Raw genomic sequence first — 25,877 nt, 5'->3', positions numbered from 1 at the left:
ATATAGATTGGTGTATTGGTTGAAGAATTTTTAGGCAATGGCATTTGACATTATAGTTCAAGGATGGAAAAGATTTATTGATCCATGAGTGACCCTGGTTTCACCTCTTGTTAGTACTGTTTGCTACATTTAAAAATGGTACCGTAACGAATCCTTAGGCTCCAATAAATGTAAATCCATCCCTCAATAGATCACAGGGGAGCAAAATCCTGGAGAAGACGCTTAGCTCCACCACCTGTTTAATTTAAAGAGTATTTTAATCAGATTAAGGCCAGTTTTGTAGGGTTTGTCCATTTTCACTTTCCTGATAATTTGTTTTGATCTATAAGGACCTCCTAGGCCAATATTTGTAAACAGTGACTAAGACATGAGTCAATATCAACATACAAGATGTCAAAGTGGACAGGAAGTTTTATTGTGCCACCGGGCTCAGCTTTGCATTGCTAAGGTAATTATTAAACTTGGGATAAACAGAACTTTGATCCTGTGTGTGTTTTTAAATGATGGGTAACAGTTGATTTTACAGAAATGCCTTTTTGAAAAGCCATTCTGTATAGGAATTCATTGTGTCAACATGTAAGGTGTCCAGTGCAAGGTTTAGCAAAGTAAACTAGCCTGTAGCAAAGGTGCTGGCATGGAGTACTGCGCAAGGAGCTGCAGGGCCTCCTGCGATTCCCAGCCAAGAGCAGTGTGAAATGTTCATCTTCTAAATAAGAAAGCAATTCAGTGACATCTGTGCTACTGATAAGCAAGAAAAGGTGACTGTGGCTGGGGAAAGAGTGGATGTGTAAAAGGCTAAAAACGTGCACGATAGAAATGCAGCAGGACCTCTCTCTCACTGGAAATACTGTTTCCATCTTTCCTTTTAGTCATGGGAAGATTGTCTAAGCCTCCCCCCTCTGTGGTCTTCTCCAAGGTCAGCTTTATGCTGGACACTGTCCACTCTCCTTTGTCACATCCCTTCCCACATGACAAAGTACCCAGTGAAAGTGGTAGGAACCTGTGGGAGGGGCTCTAGCATGTGTCTTAGGCACTTACCCTAAAGCATCACCTGTGATCAGAGTAAGGTGCTGAAGGATTGTATTTGTACCTATGTGAAGGTAGGGAAATTTGGGGAAAAGAAGCAGTTGGGGAAGAAAGAAAAATACAGAAGTGAATTTGGGTGAGTTCAGGTGAACCTCTTACTGCAAACAGGTCAAAAGCAGCCAGCATCAGAGGTGCAGATGGGAAGGGACCTCCCTGCACCAGTCTGTCACAGGGAAAGCTCACGCTTGCAGTGTAGTAACTCATCCCCAGGAGAAAAGTAAATAGGAACCCTCCTACTCACACAGTGAGGCTGTGCCTGTGAAGTGCTTCCTTGTGCCTTGGACTGTGCACAGTTAGGAGTTCTGTAGATGGTCAAGCGATGCTGAGAGGGCAATGAACAGCTGTATCTTGGCAGCGGGCAGCAGTTCCTTAAAGTTATTAAGAAAGGGCCAAAGAAATTAGATGTGCACAAATCTGCACCTGATGGGTAGCATAGTGAGCAGCAGCAGCACTGACATCTTCCCTCCCAGTCTGCTTTTCTGCACTGCATTGCTTGAAGCACAGGAAGGTAAATAGCCAGACTAAGCACAGCTGCAACCCCAGCACATGAAGTCTAAAGAGGGATAATCTAATTTGTCCATTCACATTTCTTAACTAAAGAATTTTTCCTATGATTTAATTATAGAAATAATTTCCAACAATGTGCCAGAATAAAATTGTTTTCTCCACTAATAAAATTTTGTGGAAGTATGTAATTATACAGCTCCTATATTTGAATTCTAAGATGTACTGCAAAGTGTTGTGTCTTACGACTATGTAAATCTAAAGCCCTAAATATTTCATACTAGTTGTAAAATAACATAGTGTAATCAAAAAGTATGCCACAGCTGGAAAGGATGGGCTAGACATGAAAATGATGAAAACTCATCTTGGCACTGTCACTTGGCTGTTACCTGTCTATCTTTCTTGAGATCTCTCAGGTAATTTATGGCAGATTTCACTGCTATTCTTTGTTACCCATGCCCGTAGGTGCAGACACTAACGTATCCACAAACCATCCCGCCTTCTGCATCTTGCAGGAGAATGCTGTGGTTCACAGCCCCAAATCCTGGAACAGAATTCCCCAAATCAATGCTGAAATACAACTGGTGGCTTGAAATAATAAAGTAAATGAAGTAAATGTCCTCTTACTTACAGTGATTAAAAAAATAAATCTGCAGATGGGCAGAAATCTGCAGAGAAAATCTGCAATAGCAGGTGAAACCTCAGCATGCTGGCTAGGCTGCTTCTTTATCACCCCCAGCAAATGGATATCTACAATGGTGTCGTTTATTGTTGATGACTGATAATAGGATTACGGCTCCCACATCCAAGAAGTATGGCATCCCAAATAGCATCGTTTCATGCTGAAGACATTATTATCATATCCTGTCTTTGTGTACTGCTCAACCAGTTATCTGTGCAGGACTCAGTGTAGAGCTCTGAGACTTTATAGGATATTATCATGTTATATGAAATTCAGGCTGCTGTAGCTATAAATCAAGAGGACACCTTGTATGGTGGCTGGTTCTCCTTGGAGCAGCATCCTAAGCAGAAGCTCTGTTCTCTGAAAGATTAGAGTTTGATTTAAAATAAATGCTGCCAATGAATTCAAAGTTCATGAAAAGGACAGGTTTAATAGCCTTAGTGTTGTCTTTTAGTAGTCTCGTATGTACAACATGTGGGCAGCATAAGCTTGTCCACAACTCCTGAAGACGATACTCAAAACATGAATACAGAGTCCCCCTTTTGGAAGACTAAGGGGATAAATAATTTTAAATAGTATTTTTGAACACCATAATCTCTATCCATAGCCACTGGCCATAAGTGTCCAAGCTACGCCACTGGCCAAGGGCAAGGAACATCCACATACAGGGAAAGAGGAGGGGCTGTATATATTTAAGGTTTGGTTTTGGGGCAGCTGAGCTGATCCTAATGGCTTGTGGCTACCAAAGGACATGCTTCTCACCCATCTCTGAGACATGGCAAAAAGCTTTCCAGTTTTTGGCTGAGTTAGTTTTATGGTCTCATTGGGATGAGATCAGCTCCAAAACAGACACAAAGAAAACAGCAGTACAGGGCACAGGGCTGAGGGGAAGAGAGGACCAGACCCACTGACAAGGGGACATAGCTCACTGAGTCTTGTGGGACTGAGCCATTTTACTGTGGGAAATGGGGAAGGCTTGGAGATGGGCTTTTCTCTCCAGCCTCACACAGCCCATGAGGATCAGGGCTGCTGAATCTGTGGGTGCCCACATGAGTTGGATTGCCCCAGGCATTGCATATTAGTAGCACAGCTCTCATTTGAACCCTTGTGTTCCTTACCCAACAGGAGTAAAAACTGCACTTGTTGGGCACAGGAGGCTGCCTTATCCTTGATGAAAAAACTACTGCTGGAAGAGACACGCCACCTTCAAAATCCATACAGCCATGAAGTATTGCTAAATGCAAAATGTGGCGTATTGGCAGCCTAGTACCAGAGCTGACAAGCTTTGCTCAGCTCCATGCAGCTGCTCCAAGCTTTTCAACCTGCCCCAGTTAGAGCCTCAGCTGGGGCCATCTCTGCTGGGCTGTTGACTCTGAACATCTGAGCAAATACCTTGTCTCCTTTTGCTGATAGGAGACCACAGTATTCACAGGCCAACTGCACCAGGGCACACAGAGGAGATTGGGGTCGAACATTAAGACATATTTAGATAAACTGATCCATAATTGAGCTGTGAAAAGGTCAATTCCATTTCCAGGGATCAAGAGGCAGAGGTGGGCTTTCCTATCATTTACCTCAGGTGGCCTCCTTCAAAATCCACTGGAGTCAGAAAAATTCTTTGGATCTTCCCCTCAAATGCAATTAATCCTCAGAATTTAAAAAACTTAAAATGAGAGATCAAAGCTAAAATTTCAGCAACAATGAACTAATCCTCCTGATAACCAAATACGCTTAGTAGCCAAACCCTGGACTGAACCAGCAGGCTTTCCAACAGACTTTTCATCTTCATTTTTCCACAAAGACAAGTGTTAAATTAATGAAGAGACCAGCCTTTGCACTCCCCAGGCTTTATACTTCACCTGTGTTTAAAAAAATAATTCTGAGAGGCAAAACAGCAGGTTATAAGTTTGCACTACATTTATGAACTCTTGTATGCCTCTCTTTGGGACACCCAGAAAAGAAAGGGAATTACTGGATGTATTAGAGAAAATTATGTTAAGAAAATTATGTAAGTTAAAAACCAAGCAGTTTATGAGAAAAAGCACCGATGCAGTTTTATCATTTAGGATTCAATTGATACGTATAGGGAGAAGGAGAAAAGTTCTGTGTACATAAAAGTATTTAATAACAAAGTTGTATTGGTTACAAGTTAGGGCTTTAAAATGCCCACTAACTATAAAGGCTTGTAATGTTTCACCATGTTATTGCCTCTGAGATGTGTTGCCACTTCATGACACATTTTCAGATTGTTCAAAAGCCTACAATGCTAAAGATGTGCTTTCTTCTGCCTGAAATAATGCTTGAGATTTGAGTGAGGGGGTGAATATATGGTGTATGCTGCTCATGAATAAAAGATACTCACAGCTAAGCAACCTAAAGCATTCCTCTCTTAGCGGATTAACTCTATTTACCAGAAAATTTAAAGAATAATTTTTAAAGACTTTTTTGAAGAGAAGAAATCCAAGTGCTTAAGTAATGCTGGGGATACTTTAGCAGAGGGGATGGCATGGAAGGAGCTAGGGAAGACATGGAGACTCACAGTAATCATGGGACATACCTCAGCACTGTCCCTTACCTCAGGCAGAGCTGAGCTCTGTGCAGAGGAACACAAGCTCCTGTGCATCCTGCTGGCAGACACAGCTCTGAGGACAGGCACAGGGAAACTCGCCCCCTGGCAGAAGCTATGCTGAAAATATGCCTCTTCTACATAGAAGGCTCATGCTATCTCTGACACTTCAAAGGAGGTTCTGAGAATGGCCCAGAAACTCTCTCTGCTTGTGCCTGGGGTGCCCAAGACTAAATTGAGCTCCTGACTACCCCAGTGTCAGAAGGGGTGACCGCTTCGAGCTAAAGGAGATGTCTCGCCCACCCTGCAGGGCTGGCCCAAACCCTCAGGGTGTGCTTGAATCACAGTACAGCATCACAGGCTCCCTGAGATGTAAAATACCATGGGCACTGACTCCCCAGCAAACAGCCAGCCAGGAGTCTTACAGGATTTACTGGGAAAGGTTTGTGCAGGATAAAAGTAGCACAACGGTGACACTGCTCTGCTGAAGAGTAACTTGGAGACTGGTACCCACACTGTGCTGCTGCACACACACATGAACACCAGTGACAGGCAGGCAAGAAGGGGAAGCTGTACGAGGAGTGGCTGAGGTCACTTGGTCTGTTCAGCCTTGAGGAGACTGAGGAGAGACCTCACTGCAGTTACAGCTTCCTTGTGAGGGAAAGAGGAGGAACAGACACTGATCTCTTCTCTGTGGTGACCAGTGACAGGACCCGCAGGAATGGCCTGAAGTTGTGTTGGGGGAGATTTAGGCTGGCTAATAGGAAAAGGTTTTTAACCAAAGAGAGTGGTTGGGCACCGAACAGGCTCCCCAGGGAAGTTGTCACAGCTCCAAGCCTGACAGAGTTCAAGAAGTGTTTGGTCAATGCTCTCAGGCACAGGATATGACTGCGCAGGGCTGTGCAGGAAGTGGGACTCAAGGATCCTGACAGCCCCCTTTCAACTCAGTACATTCTGTGATTCTATGAAGACACCAAGAGGAACATACTACATATGCTGCTACAGGTAGCTCCCGGCAGCACAACCACTCCATCTACCTGTCTACAACAATACTGTCACCCCAGAGACACCAGACCTCTGGCCACACTGCCCACCTTGGACATGGAGCTCCTGGAGGAGGAGTGAAGGTTGGTATGGAGAGCAGCCACATAGCTCCAGCCCAGAAATACATGCATGGAGCTAAACGAGCTTCCTCACGTGACCAAGGACTTTTCAAACCTGAAGAAGTTTCAAATAACATGTTGAGAGATTGCCAGTGCTCTTGTGTTTAGCTGAGAAAAAAGACACTACCAGTGCTCTTCAAGTCCCTTTTCAGTGGCACAGAAGTTTACACTCCTGTGCTCTTGGCCAGGCCCATAACCAAGCCTCTAAGTGATGATGTCCCTCTGCTTGCCCCAAGCCTCAGTGGCACAGCCAGGTACAAACAGCTGCAGTGCTCCCCTTCACGAAGAGTCCTTGTATGTAACCCCTCAGGAACTGCTCTGTACATGGCAAGAAGAAAGGGAAGACCCTGTGTACCCACAGCAGTTTTATCCTCCAGACAGCTTTATCCCCTTCATCTTGTAATCCCTAAAGCACAATTTTCTCCTTTCAGCTCTTGAAAGTATTTTTTTCTTTCAGTTTGGCAGCAAATTAACAAATTTATTTTTTGAAGAGTCACAGAAACACACAGCCCTGAAAATGTGAGAAAAAAAAAGACAAATACTCCTTTTTCTGTAGTGCTTTGGCTCTGCCTGCAGGTTTAGAAAACAGTGGATTGCAATTATACTTTGAGCATCTATTCATTTTATTGCAGGAAAAACATCAACATGTGTGCTGTATTTTTGCCTTCTATATGGCAGAGTAAATGCATATCAAACTGAGATGTGATGTATAGTATATCAAGACATTTTTATCCATGCAGCAAAATGAAAAGTATGCAAATTATTAGCAGTTTATAAGGGATAAAGTTTTACTATACATAATTTTATATGCTTGTACAGAGACTCCATAATCTCACTAAGGAAGGGTAAGTTTACCTATAATAAATGAGAGGGGGGTTAGAATAAGAAAACTTTTTAGATTTAGGGCAATAAATACCTAAAATATGGAGATTAAAAGTAGCATTGGAATATTCCAAATAGCCAAACAAAATCATCACATTTGTTCTTAATGACTGCAGTATTCAGCAGTCTTCATTTTCCCAATAAATAATTTGCTTTAAACTCTCTATTTTCTTTTGCCATGTTTCTCACTTAAAAGCCTGTATGAGCTTTTGTACTGTTGCCAGGCTTATTTTTTGTTTATATACAGGTTCTTACCATGGAGATATGTCCCTGACATGAAGGCATCCAGTATAGGAAATTACATGCAATGCCTTATTCTTCTAGTTTAATTAATGCTCTGACAACTTGGCAATAAGGCTACAGTGAAGAAAAGATCTCTGTAGGGAACCTCAGGTTTTGAGCAGTAAGAAAGCTGTCAAAATTTTACTATATATCTATAGTAACATATCGAACATCCAAAGATTTCTAGAAGGCATCTGTGGAAAAGAATTCAAAAGAAAGAAAGGTTAGCATAAATGATGTTTCTTAACCTGCTAAAAATAAAAGAATGACTTTCTCAGCAGTCAGAGTTGGAACTGGGTAAGCAGCCCATGCTGACTTACTCGTTTCAACCAAAAAGAAATTCCAGTTTTTAATGAGAGAGGACGGTTTGACACAAACAGGAAAAAGGATTAGCCCCATCTCTGTTGAGACTGGTTCTCTTCTGTAATTTAAACAAACTGAAGGAAGAGTAGATCTGTTCCACACAGTGATACATGTAACCATTCTAGACCTCTGTGTCCAAACACATGTTCCCAGGTGCTCCAAACGACAGCAGCAGCTTGGCACAAAGGCAGGAAAAGGTGTCCTCCCTTTCTCTCCTCTGACTGGTTCAGTGGTTTGTGGAACATCAAAGATGACACCCCTAAAGAGAATCCTACTACTCTAAAGGCAGCCCATAGTCACAGACCTTGGATCATCAGAAACTTTGGTGATCCATATCTTACTGAGAGTATCATTTGATATTCATGATCTTACTTGTGCTTTCACCATCCTCACTTCCCCAGGAAGGGAAATTGGGAAGGTTAACAGCACCTGACTTCCTCCACTATGGTCCCTTCAGCTGTGAACATGCAAAGACAGTGCTGTCTTTCCTGATGGATGAGCTACTCTTTAGTTACTGATGGAAAACAGCTGCTCCATATCACATATCTAATTGTTTTCCACACCAAAAAATGATGAAGTTGTACCATCTGAGGAAAATATAAACCAGACACATATTTACGTAGCATTCTGAAATCAGGACTTCTGACGCCTATAGTATGAGGGCTAGCAATACAGAGCAGTTTGAATTTTCAGTCTAATCACCTGCTTCCCCACGTTTTTGGAATGAGATTACTTATTTCTGCAAAGACATCCCAAATGGATCAGAGGGATCAGCTTCAGTCTCTTCAGTGGTCTTACTTTAAAAGAAGAAACTGGATGGTGAACAACAGAGGCATTGCTGAGGATAAATTACTTTGCAGAAAGTAACTCTGATTATTTGCACAACCATCATCTTTGCTTTTCCTATAATCAACCAAAGAGACACCTCCCACTCTCTGGACATTAGGTAAGATTTTTGTGAAGGACTCTAAGCCACTGAGAAGCAAAACACTCAGGATACATAAACACATCTCTTTACTGATAGCTCCAGACATGTTCTATCTTGCTTGAAGTGAAGAGTAGCATTGCAGAAGTTACTTAAGGCTCCTGCACCTGCCCCAACTCCAGGCTCAGTCAAGTGAAAGAGCCTGTGCTGACAGAGAGGAAGCTCCCCTCCCTGGGAGGCAGGAGCTACGGGTCTGTTTACATCACTGGAGAAATCGTGTACTTGTCTTTGGTTGCTCTCCTCATTTTCTCTGAAATTCCCAAACCTCAACATGACACTATTCTCAGAAAGTTTGAGCAGAACTCCCAGTTATTTGCTGTTGCTTAATGATTTGCATCCTTAAGAAATAATCAAAAACAGCATAAAAATGTAAATGTGAGGAAATGGGATGGGTATTCATTCAGCCATGCAGCTGGAATTCAGGAACTGCTGTAATTGCACACGAATAACATAATTTGCCTCCCTTGCAGATGTTTTTGCTTATTCACATCACGTCTTTCAGGGGTGTTGATGAAGTTCCTATACCCTGCAAGACAAAACAACCACTCTCTGCTGTTGCAATCCCAAGCCTGAGATGTTGAGTTGCTTTAGGATGGCAACACCAGGGCTGGCCTCCAGGGTGGCATCACAGAGCAGGGTATTCACTTCCCCACACAAACTGCTGGCCCAGGTGGGAACTCTCAGTGCACTGGGTGCAATGGCAGAGGAAGAAAAAAACACAGCTAGGATTGTACTGATGGAAATAGGGTAGAGGGAGAAACAGCACCATCATAAATAATGTAAAAACTCTTCAACCAAAGAGAAATGATGCAAACAGTGAGAATATAATCAAGCCTTTTGCCAACAGAGTGGTAAACAACTTTGCTCTCCATCACCATTTCTCAGGTGGAGAGATGGTGACTCTTTTGCTGGATTTTGTAGAAACATGCTCCCTCATCTGGCAAGGTTGTTTTAATGAGAGGTTACTTATGTCACTCTTGGCTATTCTTTTTTCACAACTATTCTCTGACTTGGATTTAGGAGGTGCCTATGTGAAAACCCTCATTACCTACACGAAGACACAGGAAGTGCTCAGCTGCTGAATGTACAGGCTGAATGTTCCAATGTATAGGCTCCAAGAAAGCCTGCTAGCAAAGCTCAATTTCCCAGCCCTCTTTTATTCCTCTGAATTAAACTATATGAAGAAGGTACATGAAATAATGTGCAGCACATATTTCCCTGAACAGGAATCAAATAAAGACAAGAAAGTATTTGCATATTAGAAATCCTGTTCTGTAGAAAATCTGTCTGCCAGGAAAATGGAACATATGTGCTGAATGAATTTAGGCAAAGCTGTACCTTTACTGTGCTGCTTAAGAAAAAGCACATTTAATACATCAGCCTGAGACTGACATGGGCTTTTCAATAGCATTTTACAAAACTGAACAAATATGAAATACAAACACCAGTACAGCACTAATGGTTCAACATACTGCACCAGGTTTTGGAAAAGGACCTTGCTGAAGCCAAACACCTACCCTCAAGTACATAACAGATACCTCTCCAAATACCCAAACAAGTCTTGCCAGGACAGAAGGCAGTATGTGGCAACAGGTTAGTTGAATAATGCACACCTACACCACAGGGGCACAGACAGCCCACAGGAGCATCCCCTGGGGGATGTCAAGCCCAGAAGTTTGCTGTGCTTCTGGTGCATATCTCTGCAAAAAAATTTCAAAAACTATCACAGAATTGCAAAGTGGGAGTGTACAGGAAGAAACAGAGAGCAACAGAGCTCTGGCAGAGCTCTAGATACTTCAAAACATCAAAGCTGTCAAAAGGGCAAGTTCATCCACAACTTCATCTCAAAGGAAAGCCCAGCCTGTTTCCCTGCTGGAGTTGCCCAGCTGCCTACCCAAACAGGAGGGTATTTTCTTTTAGTACTTTGCTGCCTGTTGGTGGTAACTCTCTTGGAAGAGCTGTATAGCAAATCCTTTTTGGCAACTGCAACAGACCAGTGGAAATGATTTCTTACCAAATGTAGTTTGAACCAAATGACAGAAGAGTTAGGGATATTTCTTCTGCTTTGGAAAAATGAGTATTGCTCACTGGCAGAGGAGGAGGGGCTCTAAGTACTAAGTACAACACTTCAAACATTAAGTCTACTGGTGATACTTTTGACATCATGTTCCCACTCCAAGACTCCCTGCTTACAGTCAGACATTCACTTGTTCAACAGCATGGAAACGCCCCCATCCACGAGCTGCTTGACTGCCCACTGTTGGTCCTACTTTAATACCATCCTTCTGAGCTCCTTGATATCAGACACCTGGGTGAATACTTGGTTATTCAAATACTAGATGATATACTGCTCATGTCCAATAACAAGCAGTATGGTATTTTTCTGTTTTTTGTTTTGCACGGACACTGACATGGAGCTGTGGCTTTTTAAAGACATAAATTTTCATGAAAACATGAATATGGCCATTGTAAGGATTGTACTTCTGGAGTTTCAATTTTTCTGGTATACAGAATTTCTGAATTGTTTTCAGATTTATTTTTTAAATGGTTTTAATAAACATGCACAAAAAAAAGTATCAAAAAGTTACCCTTATCTGAGTATTGTACAATTCATTTGAATCAGCTTGTTCACAGTAAAAGATCTCACAATGAAGCTGAGATAAAAACCACACTGTTTTGCTATTAATCTCCCATTCAATTTTCTAGTGAAGCCATTCCAGTATCTACAAACACATAAAAATCTTGTATTGTCTATGATTAGACTTGCTAATCAAGCTGTATCTTTACCCCAATGCATATTTACCAGCCATTATGAGGTTCTTTTCTAAGTTATGCCATTCTGTCATTGAGAAAACTGGAGAAGTTACTTCACCTCTGGTAGGATTTACTTCTGAATGGAGTACATCTCCTGTTCCCCAGCAGTCTGGACTGACCAGAACACACAGTACACCATCCTCCAGGCAGCCCTCAAGAACCTGCCATTTCTCACTCTTTCCTGCCATCTCTGTCAGTACAAGTGCAGAGGGAATACCTAATCCTGAGATACTTAACCGGGTACATTTTGCCCACAGGTCACAGACATGTCATATGTCCTATATTCCTGCTGGAAATCCTGTCCTTCACACTATTCTCCTGGCATGGCTGGCTGTTCCAGTTATGAGAAGAAATATAGTACCTGATGGGACTTGTCCAAATAATACTTGGTGGATACTGGAAAAATGTTACCAATGGCAAGAATGAATGTGTTTTTACAAAGTGTACAGATGCATCAGAACTCAGAAGGAACTGAAGTAAACAATATATTTCTTTATCTCACCCCAAAAGAGTCAATAGCTACAGGAACTGTTACAGTAGAAGCAGCAGGTTCTGAGATAACCAAAGTAAGACAAATCACTGTCCAAAAAGAATGAATCAACTACTGCATTACATGTTGATGCAGCCTTGCAAGCCTTCTTAACAAACAAAATCTCAATCTTATGTGCATGAAAATGCAGCTGTTGATGAAGCCAGAGCTATTCAAGGGTACTAATCTCTTTGCAACTGCTGTATGATAGCTGCATTTCTTTTTCCATTGCTTTATCCTTGTAAGAACAAGCTCCAGCTCCTGTTAATGTTTGGATCAGCCACTGGAGAAAAGCACTGTAAGTCTGTTATTTTTTTCAGTATTCTAATGCTTTGTGACTCAGAAATTATGAAAAAAATAGGCTATTTTTAAAATACATACTGTAGCACTAAGGTACTGAAGGTTTTCTGATTAGTTAAACTATCTTGCTCTACATTATTTGCACAGTTCTCAAAACCACCTGTAGAAGAGGTGAAATCCTGGCCCAGGGGAGGCTGAAAGAAGCCTCATCCATGAAAATGGGGTCTTAGAACAGAATATTGCTAAGGTATCTAGTAAGAAACTCAGCAGTAATTTATAAACTCATTGACATGGCTATATAGAAATATTTCTAGTTTGTCAGAATAAATCCTACTATTCATCATCAGCCTAGTTATAGCCTACATCAATCATTTGCACTTCAGTCACCTTGTTCATTCTCATACTCTGCTGATTCAGCTTTAAATTTTATTTCACAGATAGGAGTCTTTCACAAAGGTCAAAAAAGTGCCTTCAAAGTAAGGAGAGTGGCTGTGTCTAATGAATCCTCAGTTACTACTCCTTCTCTAGTTAACCTCATTTCAGTCAAACTAACTACATTCCACAAAAATTAGTTTCCTTATCCTTTGGATTTACACTGGAAATAATCACCAGTATTCATAAGGCTAATATAGAAGAAATTAGACTGAAAAAAATATCAGCAGCACCAAGTTTTCTCACTGCTTAATTTCTAAGACCTTTATTTTAGGTCTAATTTGTGCTCCAAGTTTGGAGCTGAAGAGTTTTGAGGGTCTGGTCTATTTGGTGGGAATGATTTGGGTTACTGAAAATGAAATTTTGTGACTCAAGTTTTGTAGCACTTCACAAATCAGTATCAGCCCCATCATGTTTCATGTATCAAATTCTAATCCAGATCAGAAATTACAAATCCCTATGATCTACTGCTACTGTTTTAAAGGGACTAGCTGACAAATAAATACCTCAAAACTTCTTTCCACTACAAAATGCAGCCCTAGGCAGTCATACAGGAGATCCACAAGAGCCGAGCTCAGCCCAGCACTAGCCCTAAGATAGAAAGGCACTGTAAAGTTTAGTCCAAAGTTCACTTTATGGACATTTTTATAAGTAAAACCAAAAGCAGGTAGTAAACATTTTTGAAACAGGCTATATATTTACATACAAGCACTTCAGTAAGTGTGACAAATGTTGCCACCTCATGGACAGGTGCAGGGTTTGATCCAGCTCAGCGGTAGGAAGGAAAACAGATCACAGAGATGACTCATTGCTGCCCTTTCACACTCCCCTGAGGGAGGAAGCCGAGCTTGGCCAGAAGGATGCTCTTGTCACTTGGGTCTGAATCCAGAAGTATGGCTACACAACCACAATTGGAAATAATAATAAAAAAAAACAAAAACAAAAAAAGGCACCCCAAAAACTAATAAAGAAATAAAAAAAAAAAGGAAGAATAAACAGAACACAAGAACACATGTTCAGAGTATTTGATAATTTGATAATTTCTAATATAAGAGCAAGGGGGGAAAGAAAAGAATCACATTTTTCCCTGAAAAAAAACCCATAATGTTCAACTTAGAGCCTGGCAGGGTCTTTTACTGTCAAACAGTCAAAGGTGAGCACACAAGAGTAAAACATCCAAGTAACAGGCTGTGGGACCTGGAGTTTTCAAGAGTGTTACTGAAAACTTCAGATTCATGAAGACAATTACCTCCAACTGGACTAGAGGATTTTCATGCTCCATAAATTGTATGTATCTCCTACTTGTAATCTGCAATTGTAGTGTATTCCATCAGGTATTTCCAAGGACAAAATTTTATGTTACAATACCACATTGGTTATTCACTGTTCCACTACTTTTGGGAATTGCTGCAGAAAGACTCTGTCACCTGTTGAATTTCTCCCTTCCTGATGAAAAGACAGCTGTGCCATCCTCCTCTACAGGACAGAGTTGTTGAAAAAGCCATTACGTGGTGTGCATGTTAAAAGTAGGTCCATTCCACAAGGCACTATAATTATCACTTCCTGTAACTGGATGAGCATGAAAGAACTATAGAATTTTGAAGCAAAAATAAAACATTTCAAGTATGACATAGGGATAGAAGTTTAAGAATCAATTATTTTTTTAAAACAGAGGTTCATAAAAATACATTCATAGTCAACATTTATGAATGGTCTGAAAAAGACAATATGGTGACTAATTGGGAGTTTCCTACCATCGTGATCTCCATATAACAGGGTAACAGTCTGCCTACATACTACTGAACAGAAAGAAGAATTTGTACCAGCTTGATTTTTAAATATGTTCTTATGTTTATTATACTTTGCTACTCCACTCTCCTAAAATGGTGGCCTCAGGAAAAGCTGCTTTGGCAGGCAATTGCAAAGATTCCTGTGGAGAGGAAGTGAAAAGACTGGGCATACAAACAACGGCTGCTGCCATGTTCAAAGCACTGGGGAGAGTTCATAGAGCAAAATGCAGTCCTAAGTAAATGGGTTTCAGGCAATTTCAGTGTTAAGATAACATCATTAAGACTAGAACAGATTGTGCTCAAACCCTGCTGTTTATAATTAACACATTGCTTCCAAATACTCCAGGGTCCCTGGTAAATAGTCCTCTGCTCAGATCCACCCAGACCAATCAGAGTATTTTCATCAGGTTCCATGCTGGGCCAGCACCTGTTTGGACAAATCCAAAAGAGCCAAAATACTCTTCTTTCTGGCCAGCTAAGTAAAGAGATGAACACAGCTTGCCTTAGTCATTGTCACAGTGTCCATATGGCTGTGAAGCTTGTTTTCACAAGAAATCGTACAAGTACTTTATTATGTCGAAGTTCACGGTCCTATAAACAAAAACACAGTATATTAGAGCAATCATCTTAACAGTGCTAAGACTTTAACCTGTTTGGAGACAGCACATGCAGGACATACTGCACAATCAAAATCAAACAATTCGCCAAAAGAAAGGCAAACAAGGATTAATGAATTTTTAATTTCTCTCATTATTTACAATACTCCTGATTATTTCAACTTTGTAAAATTCTAGAAAAGAAGTATAGCTACTTCCTAGTAAAGAAAGGAAGACTCTTATTTAAATAATGAAAAAAGTATTAATAAGATTATATTTTCGTATGGCAAACTTGATGTTCTAGTTGGTGATGCAAAGCAACAACCTTTTCTGCTACTTAATGCGTTGTTCATCTCCCAAACCACCTGTTTTAGCATGTACTCCTTCATCTGCACTCATTTGGAGCCTGTGTTCTTTCAGTCTTGACAGTAGTTGATTGACCTATGTTCATAGCTAAATTTGAAAAATCCAAGAATGCCAATCAATGGGATAGAAGATTTTAATGTACACTTTTGTACTTTAATGGCAGGCAAAATGAAACAGCAGTAGAATAAAGCATATAATTATTTTTTTTGTCTCTAAACTCATTCATCTATACAATCTAACACTCAGACTTTAGGGTTTACTGTTTGAATAAATAATGCAAATTGCTGCATATAATGACAAGTATAAAACTAAAAGGGTTTAAAAAAAAGTATTCAGTGATGCAAAAATAACTGCTAACAATACTAAGTGAGATTAGCTAGATGAATTCTTATTGTTGGACTACAATCATTCAATATTCTCTGTTCATGCATCAGCCTGTAACCCACTTTTCAAAAAGTTTTTATAAAACACCATTTCTGACAGAGAAAAAGTTTAGAAATCTCCAAGAAACGTTACAGGAAATACTCTGTTGGAGTCTATTTATTAATCCAGTGACAAATTTAAAGACATTAACTGCCACTGTTAAACTTACACAACATTGTGTCACTCAAAAAAAGAGCTTTAATTACAAGGCTTTCCACAGAAACAAAGTCATACACTAACAAATGCTGACCTTATCAACTAAATGATACAGAATTGTCTTGTCATAACAACTGGGTTTATTACAGATTTTCTGAAAAGATCCATTCTATTCAATAAACACTAAGAAAGCCCTACATCAGCTAAAGAAAATTAATGAACTTAGGTTCGAAATTCTTAAAACAGAAAATTATTTCTAACAAAGAAACATCTGACTTTACCTTCAGCCAAATTTTTAACAACTATGTGGTAAAATACAGAGATGTTTCTACAAAGACAGTAGTTGCCACAGAATAGAGCCAGACGTGAGGTTCCATGGTAAAAAAGGGACCATGCACTTCAGCAGTTACCACATTAAAAGACACCAGGAAGATAAACAAATTTTTTACTCTTTTCCAGAAACAGGTGGCTCTTTTTTTTTTTTTTTTTTTAGTGCAAACTTCACTTTTGCTTAAAAAACACAGAAAATGAAATGACAATCTGAACAGCTTGAATGGGGGCAGGGAGGAGCATCCTTTTCTGTCCCATTCTTTGCACTCCTTAGCCTTCAATTAGGATATATGCTGGGGAAAAAAGGCCAAGATGGTAACCAGGCTGAGGTATCTGATGATTTTAGTGAGTAACAAACTTATCTTAGTACTATTGCAGTAATAGAGAAAGAAGAATCAGAAGATGGGCAGCTTACTTGGTATGTATTTTGGCTGAAATTTCAAAGTAGTTCCCTCTCTGTGACAAATACAACCAAAACTATTGCACAGACAGGAAATGAAATTTCTTAAAGCATGGAATATCAGGCCTTCATCCTATAGCTAGTAGCCCCACCCAGAGAAGACAGAGCTCATTCTAATGAGTTAGTGAAACCTTGTTTCTTTACAGGCAATCCTCTTTAAGATTCAATAAATACTGTGGTCTGAAAAGTGTATTTTAATAAAAATTGTAACAAAGGAACAAAGCAAGATTTTAAAAAAGGGAGAAACAGGAGAAAAGCAGAACAGGCCAACTTTAAAATCAATCTATCTATCTATCTATCTATCTATCTATCTATCTATCTATCTATCTATCTATCTATCTATCTAATTTAAATAGTCCTATCTAGGAATCAAATAAAGACCTGCAAACTACTTTTGGAGAAAAAAATTAACTGCTTTCTTCCTCATAACATTTAGGAAAAGTCAGTTTATATACATACATATATATACACACATACACACACACATCAGACCTACAGGAAAGCAAGCTAAGATACTACCATGAATTGAGGTTTGAAGTGACAGTGTCTCTGTCTTTTGCATCACTGAATACTTTCTCCAATAAGCATGAGCTGCATGGCACCAGTTTCGGTTCTGTTTTCTGTCTGTCTCTACTTTCCAGCAACTTTAATGAAGTCATTGAAAGTCTAAGGATGTCAAAGTTGCAAGGAAAGGGCTGTCAAATATCCCAATTCAAGGATATATTCCAATGTATAACTGTATACACAGTGATCCATGTTGCTGAGCAGATGGTCTGCTGTGCTTGGTTCCAGGGGGAGCTTTTTCAGGGCATCACTCACAAAGTGACTTTACTGCTGGGAATAGCAAACTGACATAGCAAAGCTGTGGAGGTCCTGGCAGTGTGGTCCAGCCAGACCTGAGCCAGACAAAGTTTCATTCTACAGCCTGTCCAACTGAAAATTGAAGTAAGTATATCTGTTGCATTTACTGACAAGGCTACTGGACATTTAATAGCTCATGTGTACTGAGGATATGGAATACAGCCTATATCTCAGGTTCTTCTTTAGTCCCACATTATAGAGAAGAGTTGGCTGTGAGAATATTTCTCCCTTTTGACACATATCATTCCTGGGCTCTGTTCTGGCTATAGACTGTTTATCCAAGACTTTCTAATAAGGTGGCAGCAACAGGTAAAAATAGGACACATAGGCCTGATTGTTACCCTTGTATTGCATGTATTTCTGTCTGCAAATTATTGCCATCTCTCCTGATGGATCTCAAACTGTTCTCAAACTTCACAACTGAAGGCTCTGGATAAACAAACATGCTGATGTACTTATATCCATTCACTAAATTAGCTTGTATTAATAACAGATCACACAAGACAGTCTAGATGCAAGAATTCCTATAACCTGTGTAGGTTTTATATCATATGCACAACACTGTTAAGAACCAAATATAATTTCAGATTCAAATACCATAATGTGCATTTTGGTAATGAAATGGACTGACATTTTAGAGCAGTATTTTCAAATGAAGTCCCTGACCTTTACTAAGCACAAAGACAGCATGTTACTGTAACACATACTGCCACTGTAACATAAATAATTTTCAAAATAGGAATGTACTATACTTACCTTGGGTACAACATTTCTCATCAATAACACGACTTATTCAGTCATTCTTAGAAAACATCCACAGGTTTTCTATTCTGGTCTGCAAAGAGCTATAGACTGAACAAATACTTAGTTTGAAGTCTCTTTCAAGTCAGCACACGCAATAATAAATTAACTCTTAACAGGCTCACCGGGCAATAGCTCTGATGAAGTCCAGAGATACAGTACATTTGTATCGTGGTCCATCAAGCTGGTCATTCTGGCCAACCACAGACAACAGCTGCAGTGTCACAAGAGAGGTGATCTACGGACAAGAGACACTAGTAATGTTAGTAAGTTTTGGTAACATGAACAGCAGTGGCCAATTTATTGTTTTGGTTGGTTGGGTTTTTTTTTTTTTTTTTCCATTTGGCATAATCCCCATTTTTCTCTGGAAAGTCACTCTTACTTGCTCATTGTACAGTTCCACATAGCTCTGCAGCTGGAAAACCCAGGAATATACATCTTGCCATTACATTTTCAGCACCAACAGTGATAGACAAAGGCTAAACCCTTCATCCTTCATATCAAAAGTTAGCCTGGAGTTTAGAACAGAGGAACTGGAATAATAGGCATGAGCTGAGCATTTTCCAAATCCCTGCCTGACAATCAAGAAGGACTAGGATTTTCTTTCTTTTATCCCTGAAGATCGCCTTTTGAATTTTCCCACTCAATGTTGGATATTCCTGTGCCAGATCATATCACATTTTGAACACATGGATGTTTCACTCTACTCCAGATAAAAGAGGAATTTGAAGGGTGTGAAGAAAAAGGCTGGAAGATTGTATGCTTAAAAAGAGCAGGGCCTGAGTTGAGAGAAATTTGCCTACAAACACACATAGAGTGTCTTGACAGAGCCATTGATTATTTTACCAAAATAGCAATGTACCAGCATACTTTTTCACTTTGTTCCTCCAGTAATGGCTGTGGTACTACTGAAGTGAAGTCACGGGGTGTCACCACTGAAAACAGCCAGCCCATTCTGACTCAGGTAGGAAGAGACACTGCAGTGATTCCACTATCTCCCTATCTCCTCCCAGATACCAGGGAAAGAAAGAAGTAAAGGCAGAAAAGAAATTTTTTCCCTGGCCTTTGCAATAGGTACCACAGACAATTCAGGGCAATGAGGTTATATTCTGTGACAAAATGGTATCTGGCAACAGGTTTCATTTTTAAAAAATGAGCCAACCATGACCTACTTCTGAGTAATTATAATAGGACAGTAAGGAATTTCTCAAGAATAATGAATTTCAGGAAAGAAAGTGTCAGTTCAAACGTTCAAGGAAACACATTGCTACAAAAAGCATGGGCAAGTTGTTACCAGAATCAATAAAAAAAATAAACCTAACTCAGTAATAACCCCACTCTTTTGCTGGAAGTACACTTGGTTTTCAAATTTGTGACAGTGCTTGTAGGAAGCATGAATAATATAACAGAAAAAAATTACACCTACCTATGGAGAATAGAAAAAAATATGGTACCCAAAATGAACTAATTTTTTTAACAGCCTGCACTTTCTTTCATATGGCATGAGGCAACAACAGTTTGGATGCCAAAATTCTGAAAAGTCTTTGGAGTTTGTTTAAGGAATGCTGGTCTACACATAGTCACAAAGACAAATTCCATTTACTTTATTCAGGTCTATAAATCACATGGTTTATCAAATTTTAGCATTGACAAAATAAAAAAAAAATTGAACTCTCTATACAGCAAGTGGTGCAGATTCTAGTTCATTAATTACTTTGCACATATCACTGGATTTGGATAAACCTTAAACTTGTTAGGTTTTAGATTCTTAAAATATTCATGGGAGTACATTTTTCTCCATTCGTCATTCAACAAAGTCCATATTCATTATGGAGGAATCTGCTGTAATAACTGCACCCAGGTGCATCAATACTGGCATATCACTTCTGCACTGCACACTTACAGCTGGTCTCACATTCAGAAATCACCAGTGAAGGAATAGCAGGAGGGTTCTTGAAATTCCTTATGACCACAGAAAAAGTCTGTACACTTTGGAAATCCATCTCAGTTTTATGTAGGATGTAAAAGTGACCTTGCTGTCACACATGCTCCAGCAATACTTCAACAAACTCTACATTTTCTTTTCTAACTAGCACCAAATGCTCTGCAAGTAACACAAGGTCAGCATTGTATAACTCCTTGCTAAAGGCTGACTCAAGACTTCTGAACTAACATCAGACTGGACACTAAGTTTCACTAATGTTCTTGTCTTAAGAAATTAACTCAAAGACTCAATATACAGTATTACAAGATAAAGTCAATTATTACAAGATAACTAAAGAATAGCTTTAGTCTTTATGATCAGTGTAATGACCTCTTTAGGACACTGCAACATTTCATTTACTTCTTTCACAACCCTTAATAAATGTCAACACAGGGAAGCAAGTGCAGAAACAGCAAGTTCTGACCTTGAGACCACTTAAAAAGACAGAACTGCCATTTTCGATTCATGCAGGCAAGAAACAGTTTTATCTCCAAAGAGGCTCAGTAGAGACAAAGGGAAAGAACATATATCTAAGAGGAGTAAGCAGGGACCAGCTCTCCTACAGACAGCCAAATGTTAGAAGATAAAATACCTAACTCATTAGTCTTTGGAGTAAATTCAACATGTGGTTGTTACAGATGCCTGGCCTGTACATGGATAAAGGCAGAGATCTCCTAAGGACAAGTCCAAAACCCTACCTGCTGAGGGGGCAGCAACCTGGAACTTTGTTTACACAGCTTTTTCAGTGGGTTCAGGGAGAATCAAAACCAGCAACAGAGTTCAAAAAGCAATGACTTCTAATTTTTTCTTGCTTTATATAATATAGCAGGAGAGTTCTGCCGCTGTCAGCCACAGAAATGGACAAGATAACTATTTTGTGCAATAAATTGATAGAAAAGACTGAATTGTGGTAGATGTGGAATTACTAAGTTTCTCTAATATTCCGTGCTGAATCCAGACCCAATAAATAAAAGATGATTGTCCTCACCAAAAGGTTCAGAAGTCTTCTGGGACACAGGAGGTCCAAATCCCTTCTGACACAAGAGGCTTGACCACCTCTGCTGAATGTCTGACAGATAACTGGGGTGGGAGCAAAGGAAGGAAGAAGAGAAAGCCATGTACAGTATTAAATCATCACCAGACCTAACTTGCACTCTGCTTCTGAAGCTGAACTATTTTGCATAAAATTGCAATCTCTCTGGGCCTACCCAGGACATGTACCTGGTAAAGCAGGATACAGTGGAATGAACTGAGTTTAAGACAAATAAACTTAAGCACTAAAAAACAATTACTACTTCAAAAGTTCAGGTATTATAAAACTTTGGAGGCAATATGTTCTTAAATTAAGACACATCAAAAGTTTGAAACACAGATGGGAAAATATAAATGCAATGCCAAACTAATTGCACTTAGCCAAGAATACACCACTGCTTTTGAAATATTTTTTAACTTTTTTTTTTTTTAAATATCATGGGTACAGTGGCTCCATTTCATTATCACAAAAGATTGAGAAGAAACATCTGGCAAGAACAGACTAGAAACAAACCAGAAAAACTGTGTGGGTGATATAAGAAAGGATATTTATTGAGAATCTTATGGGAAAAAAATTACATTTGGAAGAAAAATGCTAGTTATTTGTAAAATTACTTAAATTGGTGATGATTTAATACTCGCAAAAATAAACAATTAAATGAAATTTTCTACAGGAATAGCAAGAAAATCTGAAAAAAAACCCTTTCTGATCTGAAAGATGTAGAGAAACAGGTTTTACCAGTATGATTAAAAATAAGTGACGATGGAACTTGCTTTGAAATGTATTTGTGTGAGAAACCAGCAGCTTAAATCTTGGATCCAAGGTGAGAATAATCATAAAAGCACAGCAGATAATTGTTCTCAGGAGGAAATGACCTCTCAGATTGCTTCTGGAGATTCGCTGGTCAAACACAGACATTGAAACCTCTGGAAAAAACAAGCAACCCACGAGCCATACTCTAAGGCAGCTTTTTTCCTATCAGCCTGGACTAACAGATGGGCCTTGCATCATTCCCCAAGCAGACACAAAGACTGGCTTTGTGAGCACATGGCTGTATGGAAGTGAGGATTCCAGAAGGAAGGGCTGTCTGCTGAGAAAGGCCGGGCTCTTCCCCAGGACACCACAAGAAGCCAGAAAATACTCACTGAGGCGCAAAACATGAGCAGAATTAGAATCCATGACACAGGGAAACACATGGTTAGTTTGGGTAAGCAACGACAGACTATCTAGGGAAGAGTCTGGACAAAGTGTGGGATGTATCTCAAATCTTTAGGATAAAACTAAACAGAAAATGATGCTGACTATTTGGGGTGGAGGGGAAGCTGCTTCCTCAGAGATGTGACTGAAATCTCACCAAGTGTATATTTTAAACTGGACTGGAAAAATATTAATGAAAGTAGGATCAATTTCAAACTGGCAGAAATATACTAGATGATCTGTGTGGTTTTTTTCGTCTCCACAGTTTATTATTCAATTATCTTGTGCAAGATGTAAAATTTATTCTAACTCTTCAGTCTGGTTTACTGTCACACACAGATTCTGAACGTCAAATGTATCAAGAAACAAAGAACTTTCCATATTCAGCACTGTCAGACAAGGGTACTACATTCTTCCAGAGTCACATGCATAGTGCTTTCCAGCACCATCATCCCATAGCTCTCAAAGCCTCTGCAATTCATCAAAACCTACCCCTGCCAGCAGTCACATTTGGGCACATGGAAAAATCTTTGCTACGCTATACAGCACTTGGAACACCCAATACCATTTACAAAACACACTGCAGTCAAAATGACTGTGCAATACTCTCCTGGAGTTAAATTCAGTGACCCTAGTACAAATTATGTGAGCATAAAAAACCTAATGAAAATTCTAATGAAAATTATAGGCAGAATATGCTCATATGTCAGCCTTGTTTGAAAAGCTTGCACAGAAAAATAACCATATAAAATTACAACTATATGTATTTGTAACAGCACTTGATAAAAACTGTTTTTATAAATTTATTAAAAATAAATCAACACATTTTTCTCAATGCTTGTACAAAACAATCAGGTTTTGACACGAATTATGTTTTGTGCAAGGCTTTTTAATGCATGAAAAAAATACAACAGGAGGGACACCCCTTCAAATTATTTAGAGCCTTCAAGCCTGCAGTTGAACATTTATTATGACATGCTTCAGCTAGGTATTTTACCTTTATCTCAGCTTAAATCAATACAACTATATTTTAAACTACATTATGCACAGAGTCAAAATGTGTTTTCTGACATTAACAGAGGCACCAACAGACCCAGCCACAGCCTCAGTGCTGCTCCATCTGGTAACACATAGAGGTGGCTGTGCAGGATGCACCAGAGCAAGCATAGTGACCCAGCCTACTTTGCAATTTCTTTTATGAATGTTTGCATTTGATGTCTTTCTTTATCCCAGATTAGTTTGGGGCTTTTATATTTCTGTCACATAAGTATTGTTTCATTATGCTGCGTTGAGTCTCTAGGACCTTGATTTCATTTCACTCTATGTGATTTACATACAGTGAAAAAAATCTATGTGATTTACAGATTTTAACAAGTGACTACATTTGCTTTTTCAGAGCTCCATTGTATCAGTGATTCAGTCATTTATGAAGACAGCCAAAACCTAAGACAATCCAGAAGAAATGTTTATTTACCCTCAAGTACATGACCTTGAATTTCTTGCTGTTAAACCCGTTCAGTTTGTATCATACTCACCACCTAAAAGATTTTTTTTGTGTCTCTTCAGAACGGAAAAGTTTACTCAGTCCAAGGCATATAACACTGAATTTTACTAGAAAATTCTTCTGGCTTTCATTCTACAGGTCACTAGAACCACCCACATGATATTTTCTCCATTGCATAATCGCTGTTCACCACTTCTGCCTTACTCTACTTTGTCTTACCTTTTGTGCCCTATTTATACAAAATGATGCTTGGCAAGAAATAGTGCCAATTTCATACACATAATCAAGGATAAATACATGTATTGCCTTTTTCCTTTTCCTCTCCTCTTTCTGTACGTACTCCACTCTCTTCTGTCTTTCAGACCTCAGAACACCTTTCTGCATACTAGAAGCTGCCTTCTCTCTAGACCATTCTCCTGCAATTGGACTCCCTTGTGGCTTTTCTCTTCAATCTCAAGAGAAGCAAATGTATTTTTCTATTTTGACAAGACACTTTCTATGCTTGCTCTAATACTTTCTCTTCAATTAGCAGTTGGTCTTCTAGGGTTTGTTTAGTTACTCTGACTAGCTGCAAATTTTGACTCATCAGTACAGCTTCCTTTCAACTCTTCTCTATACTTTCCCATTATCTCTACTCACATATTCTCTTCCTGAAATTGCTATTTAAAAAAACCAGAAACAAAACATACCATATTTTTTTCTTAAAATACCATCTGTTTTCTAAAATGGAGATACTGAATCAAGATCCAGGAATAATCCCAGGAAACCAAAAAGGCAATACTAAAAAGTAAACAAGAAATCTAAAAGGAAGTATTCTTCATCCAAAACGGTAGTTAATCTGTAACACATTTTACCTCTACAAAGTCAGTACAGTGGTAGAGAGTTTTGAGGAGTTTAGAAAGCCACTGGGCACATTCAGGGAAGCAAATAAAGCCATGGGTTGCTGAATGCAAAGAATATCACCTCTGTGGCAGGCATTTAAGCCACAGGTAATAAGAAGTTGTAACATACACAGACTATGCTCATCCTCTGCTTTCTGGTCTTAAATTTTTCCTGCTCATTTGATATTACTTAGAAGTAGTCAGACAGTTTTACTGTCTAAGAGGTAAAACAGTGGATAAGCCCATTTTCAGTCTGACTTAATGTGCCTGCTGTGATGCATTCATCAAAGATAAAGTATATCATCTGCATCCTCTACATCCTACCACTCTTTCCCCTTTTAACCTTCTCTTGGGCCTCTGCAAGGGCTCTCTCACTATTAGTTACTGTATTCTCCCCATACTTTGTAGTCTTTGTAGAAACAAAAAAACCCACTTGATGAAAATCCAGCTTCCCCCGTCATCTCCTGAAAACCTTCCCAATATCTCAAAAGTATTTGCACAGATTAGCCTTGCCCACTCATTGTTACAGTAATATCACTTTTTAAAAGCAGTTCAATAATTTATTCATTTGGGACCTAATATTAAAGGAATATTTCAAAGTGTTAATGAATTTGCTTTCTCTTCATTATTTTTATTCAATACAGAAATTAAGAAAAAGTTCCTTTTTTTCTCTCAGCACACTTACTTTAGCATTAATCAATTTGCCTAATAAGAAGGAAAATAAAAGGCAGTTCACAACACTCCTTCCCTCTCTCTGCTCATCAACTTTAAAAAGAAATATAAAAACTCTACAGAGTGATGCATGGATAAATCAGTATTTCTGAATAATTTCCCTCACTTTGAGGATCAATTAAAGTACTTCACAAAGGCATGAAAGGCATGCTAGAAATTTGCTTAATGTGGTATT

The 25,877-nt window shown here is 39.2% G+C and overlaps 1 protein-coding gene across 1 annotated transcript in view; it reads right to left on the bottom strand.

Annotated features, from left to right (window-relative positions):
* Positions 1 to 14,225: 14,225 nt before the first annotated feature.
* Positions 14,226 to 25,877, bottom strand: part of ORC5 (origin recognition complex subunit 5) — a 62,914-nt gene continuing 51,262 nt past the window's right edge. Inside the window, exons 14-15 of the mRNA XM_021534697.3 lie at positions 18,497 to 18,609; positions 14,226 to 14,969 (exon numbers count right to left, since the gene is read on the bottom strand). Of these exons, the coding sequence (XP_021390372.2) occupies positions 14,924 to 14,969; positions 18,497 to 18,609 (159 nt within the window). The 3' untranslated portion in view covers positions 14,226 to 14,923. The remainder of the gene's footprint in view (positions 14,970 to 18,496; positions 18,610 to 25,877) is intronic.

Source organism: Lonchura striata, chromosome 5, assembly GCF_046129695.1.
Source record: "Lonchura striata isolate bLonStr1 chromosome 5, bLonStr1.mat, whole genome shotgun sequence".
In the NCBI taxonomy this organism is placed as follows: domain Eukaryota; kingdom Metazoa; phylum Chordata; class Aves; order Passeriformes; family Estrildidae; genus Lonchura; species Lonchura striata.
The sequence above is the reverse complement of the archived record's forward strand: the minus strand, read 5'-3'. Positions and strand labels throughout refer to the sequence as shown.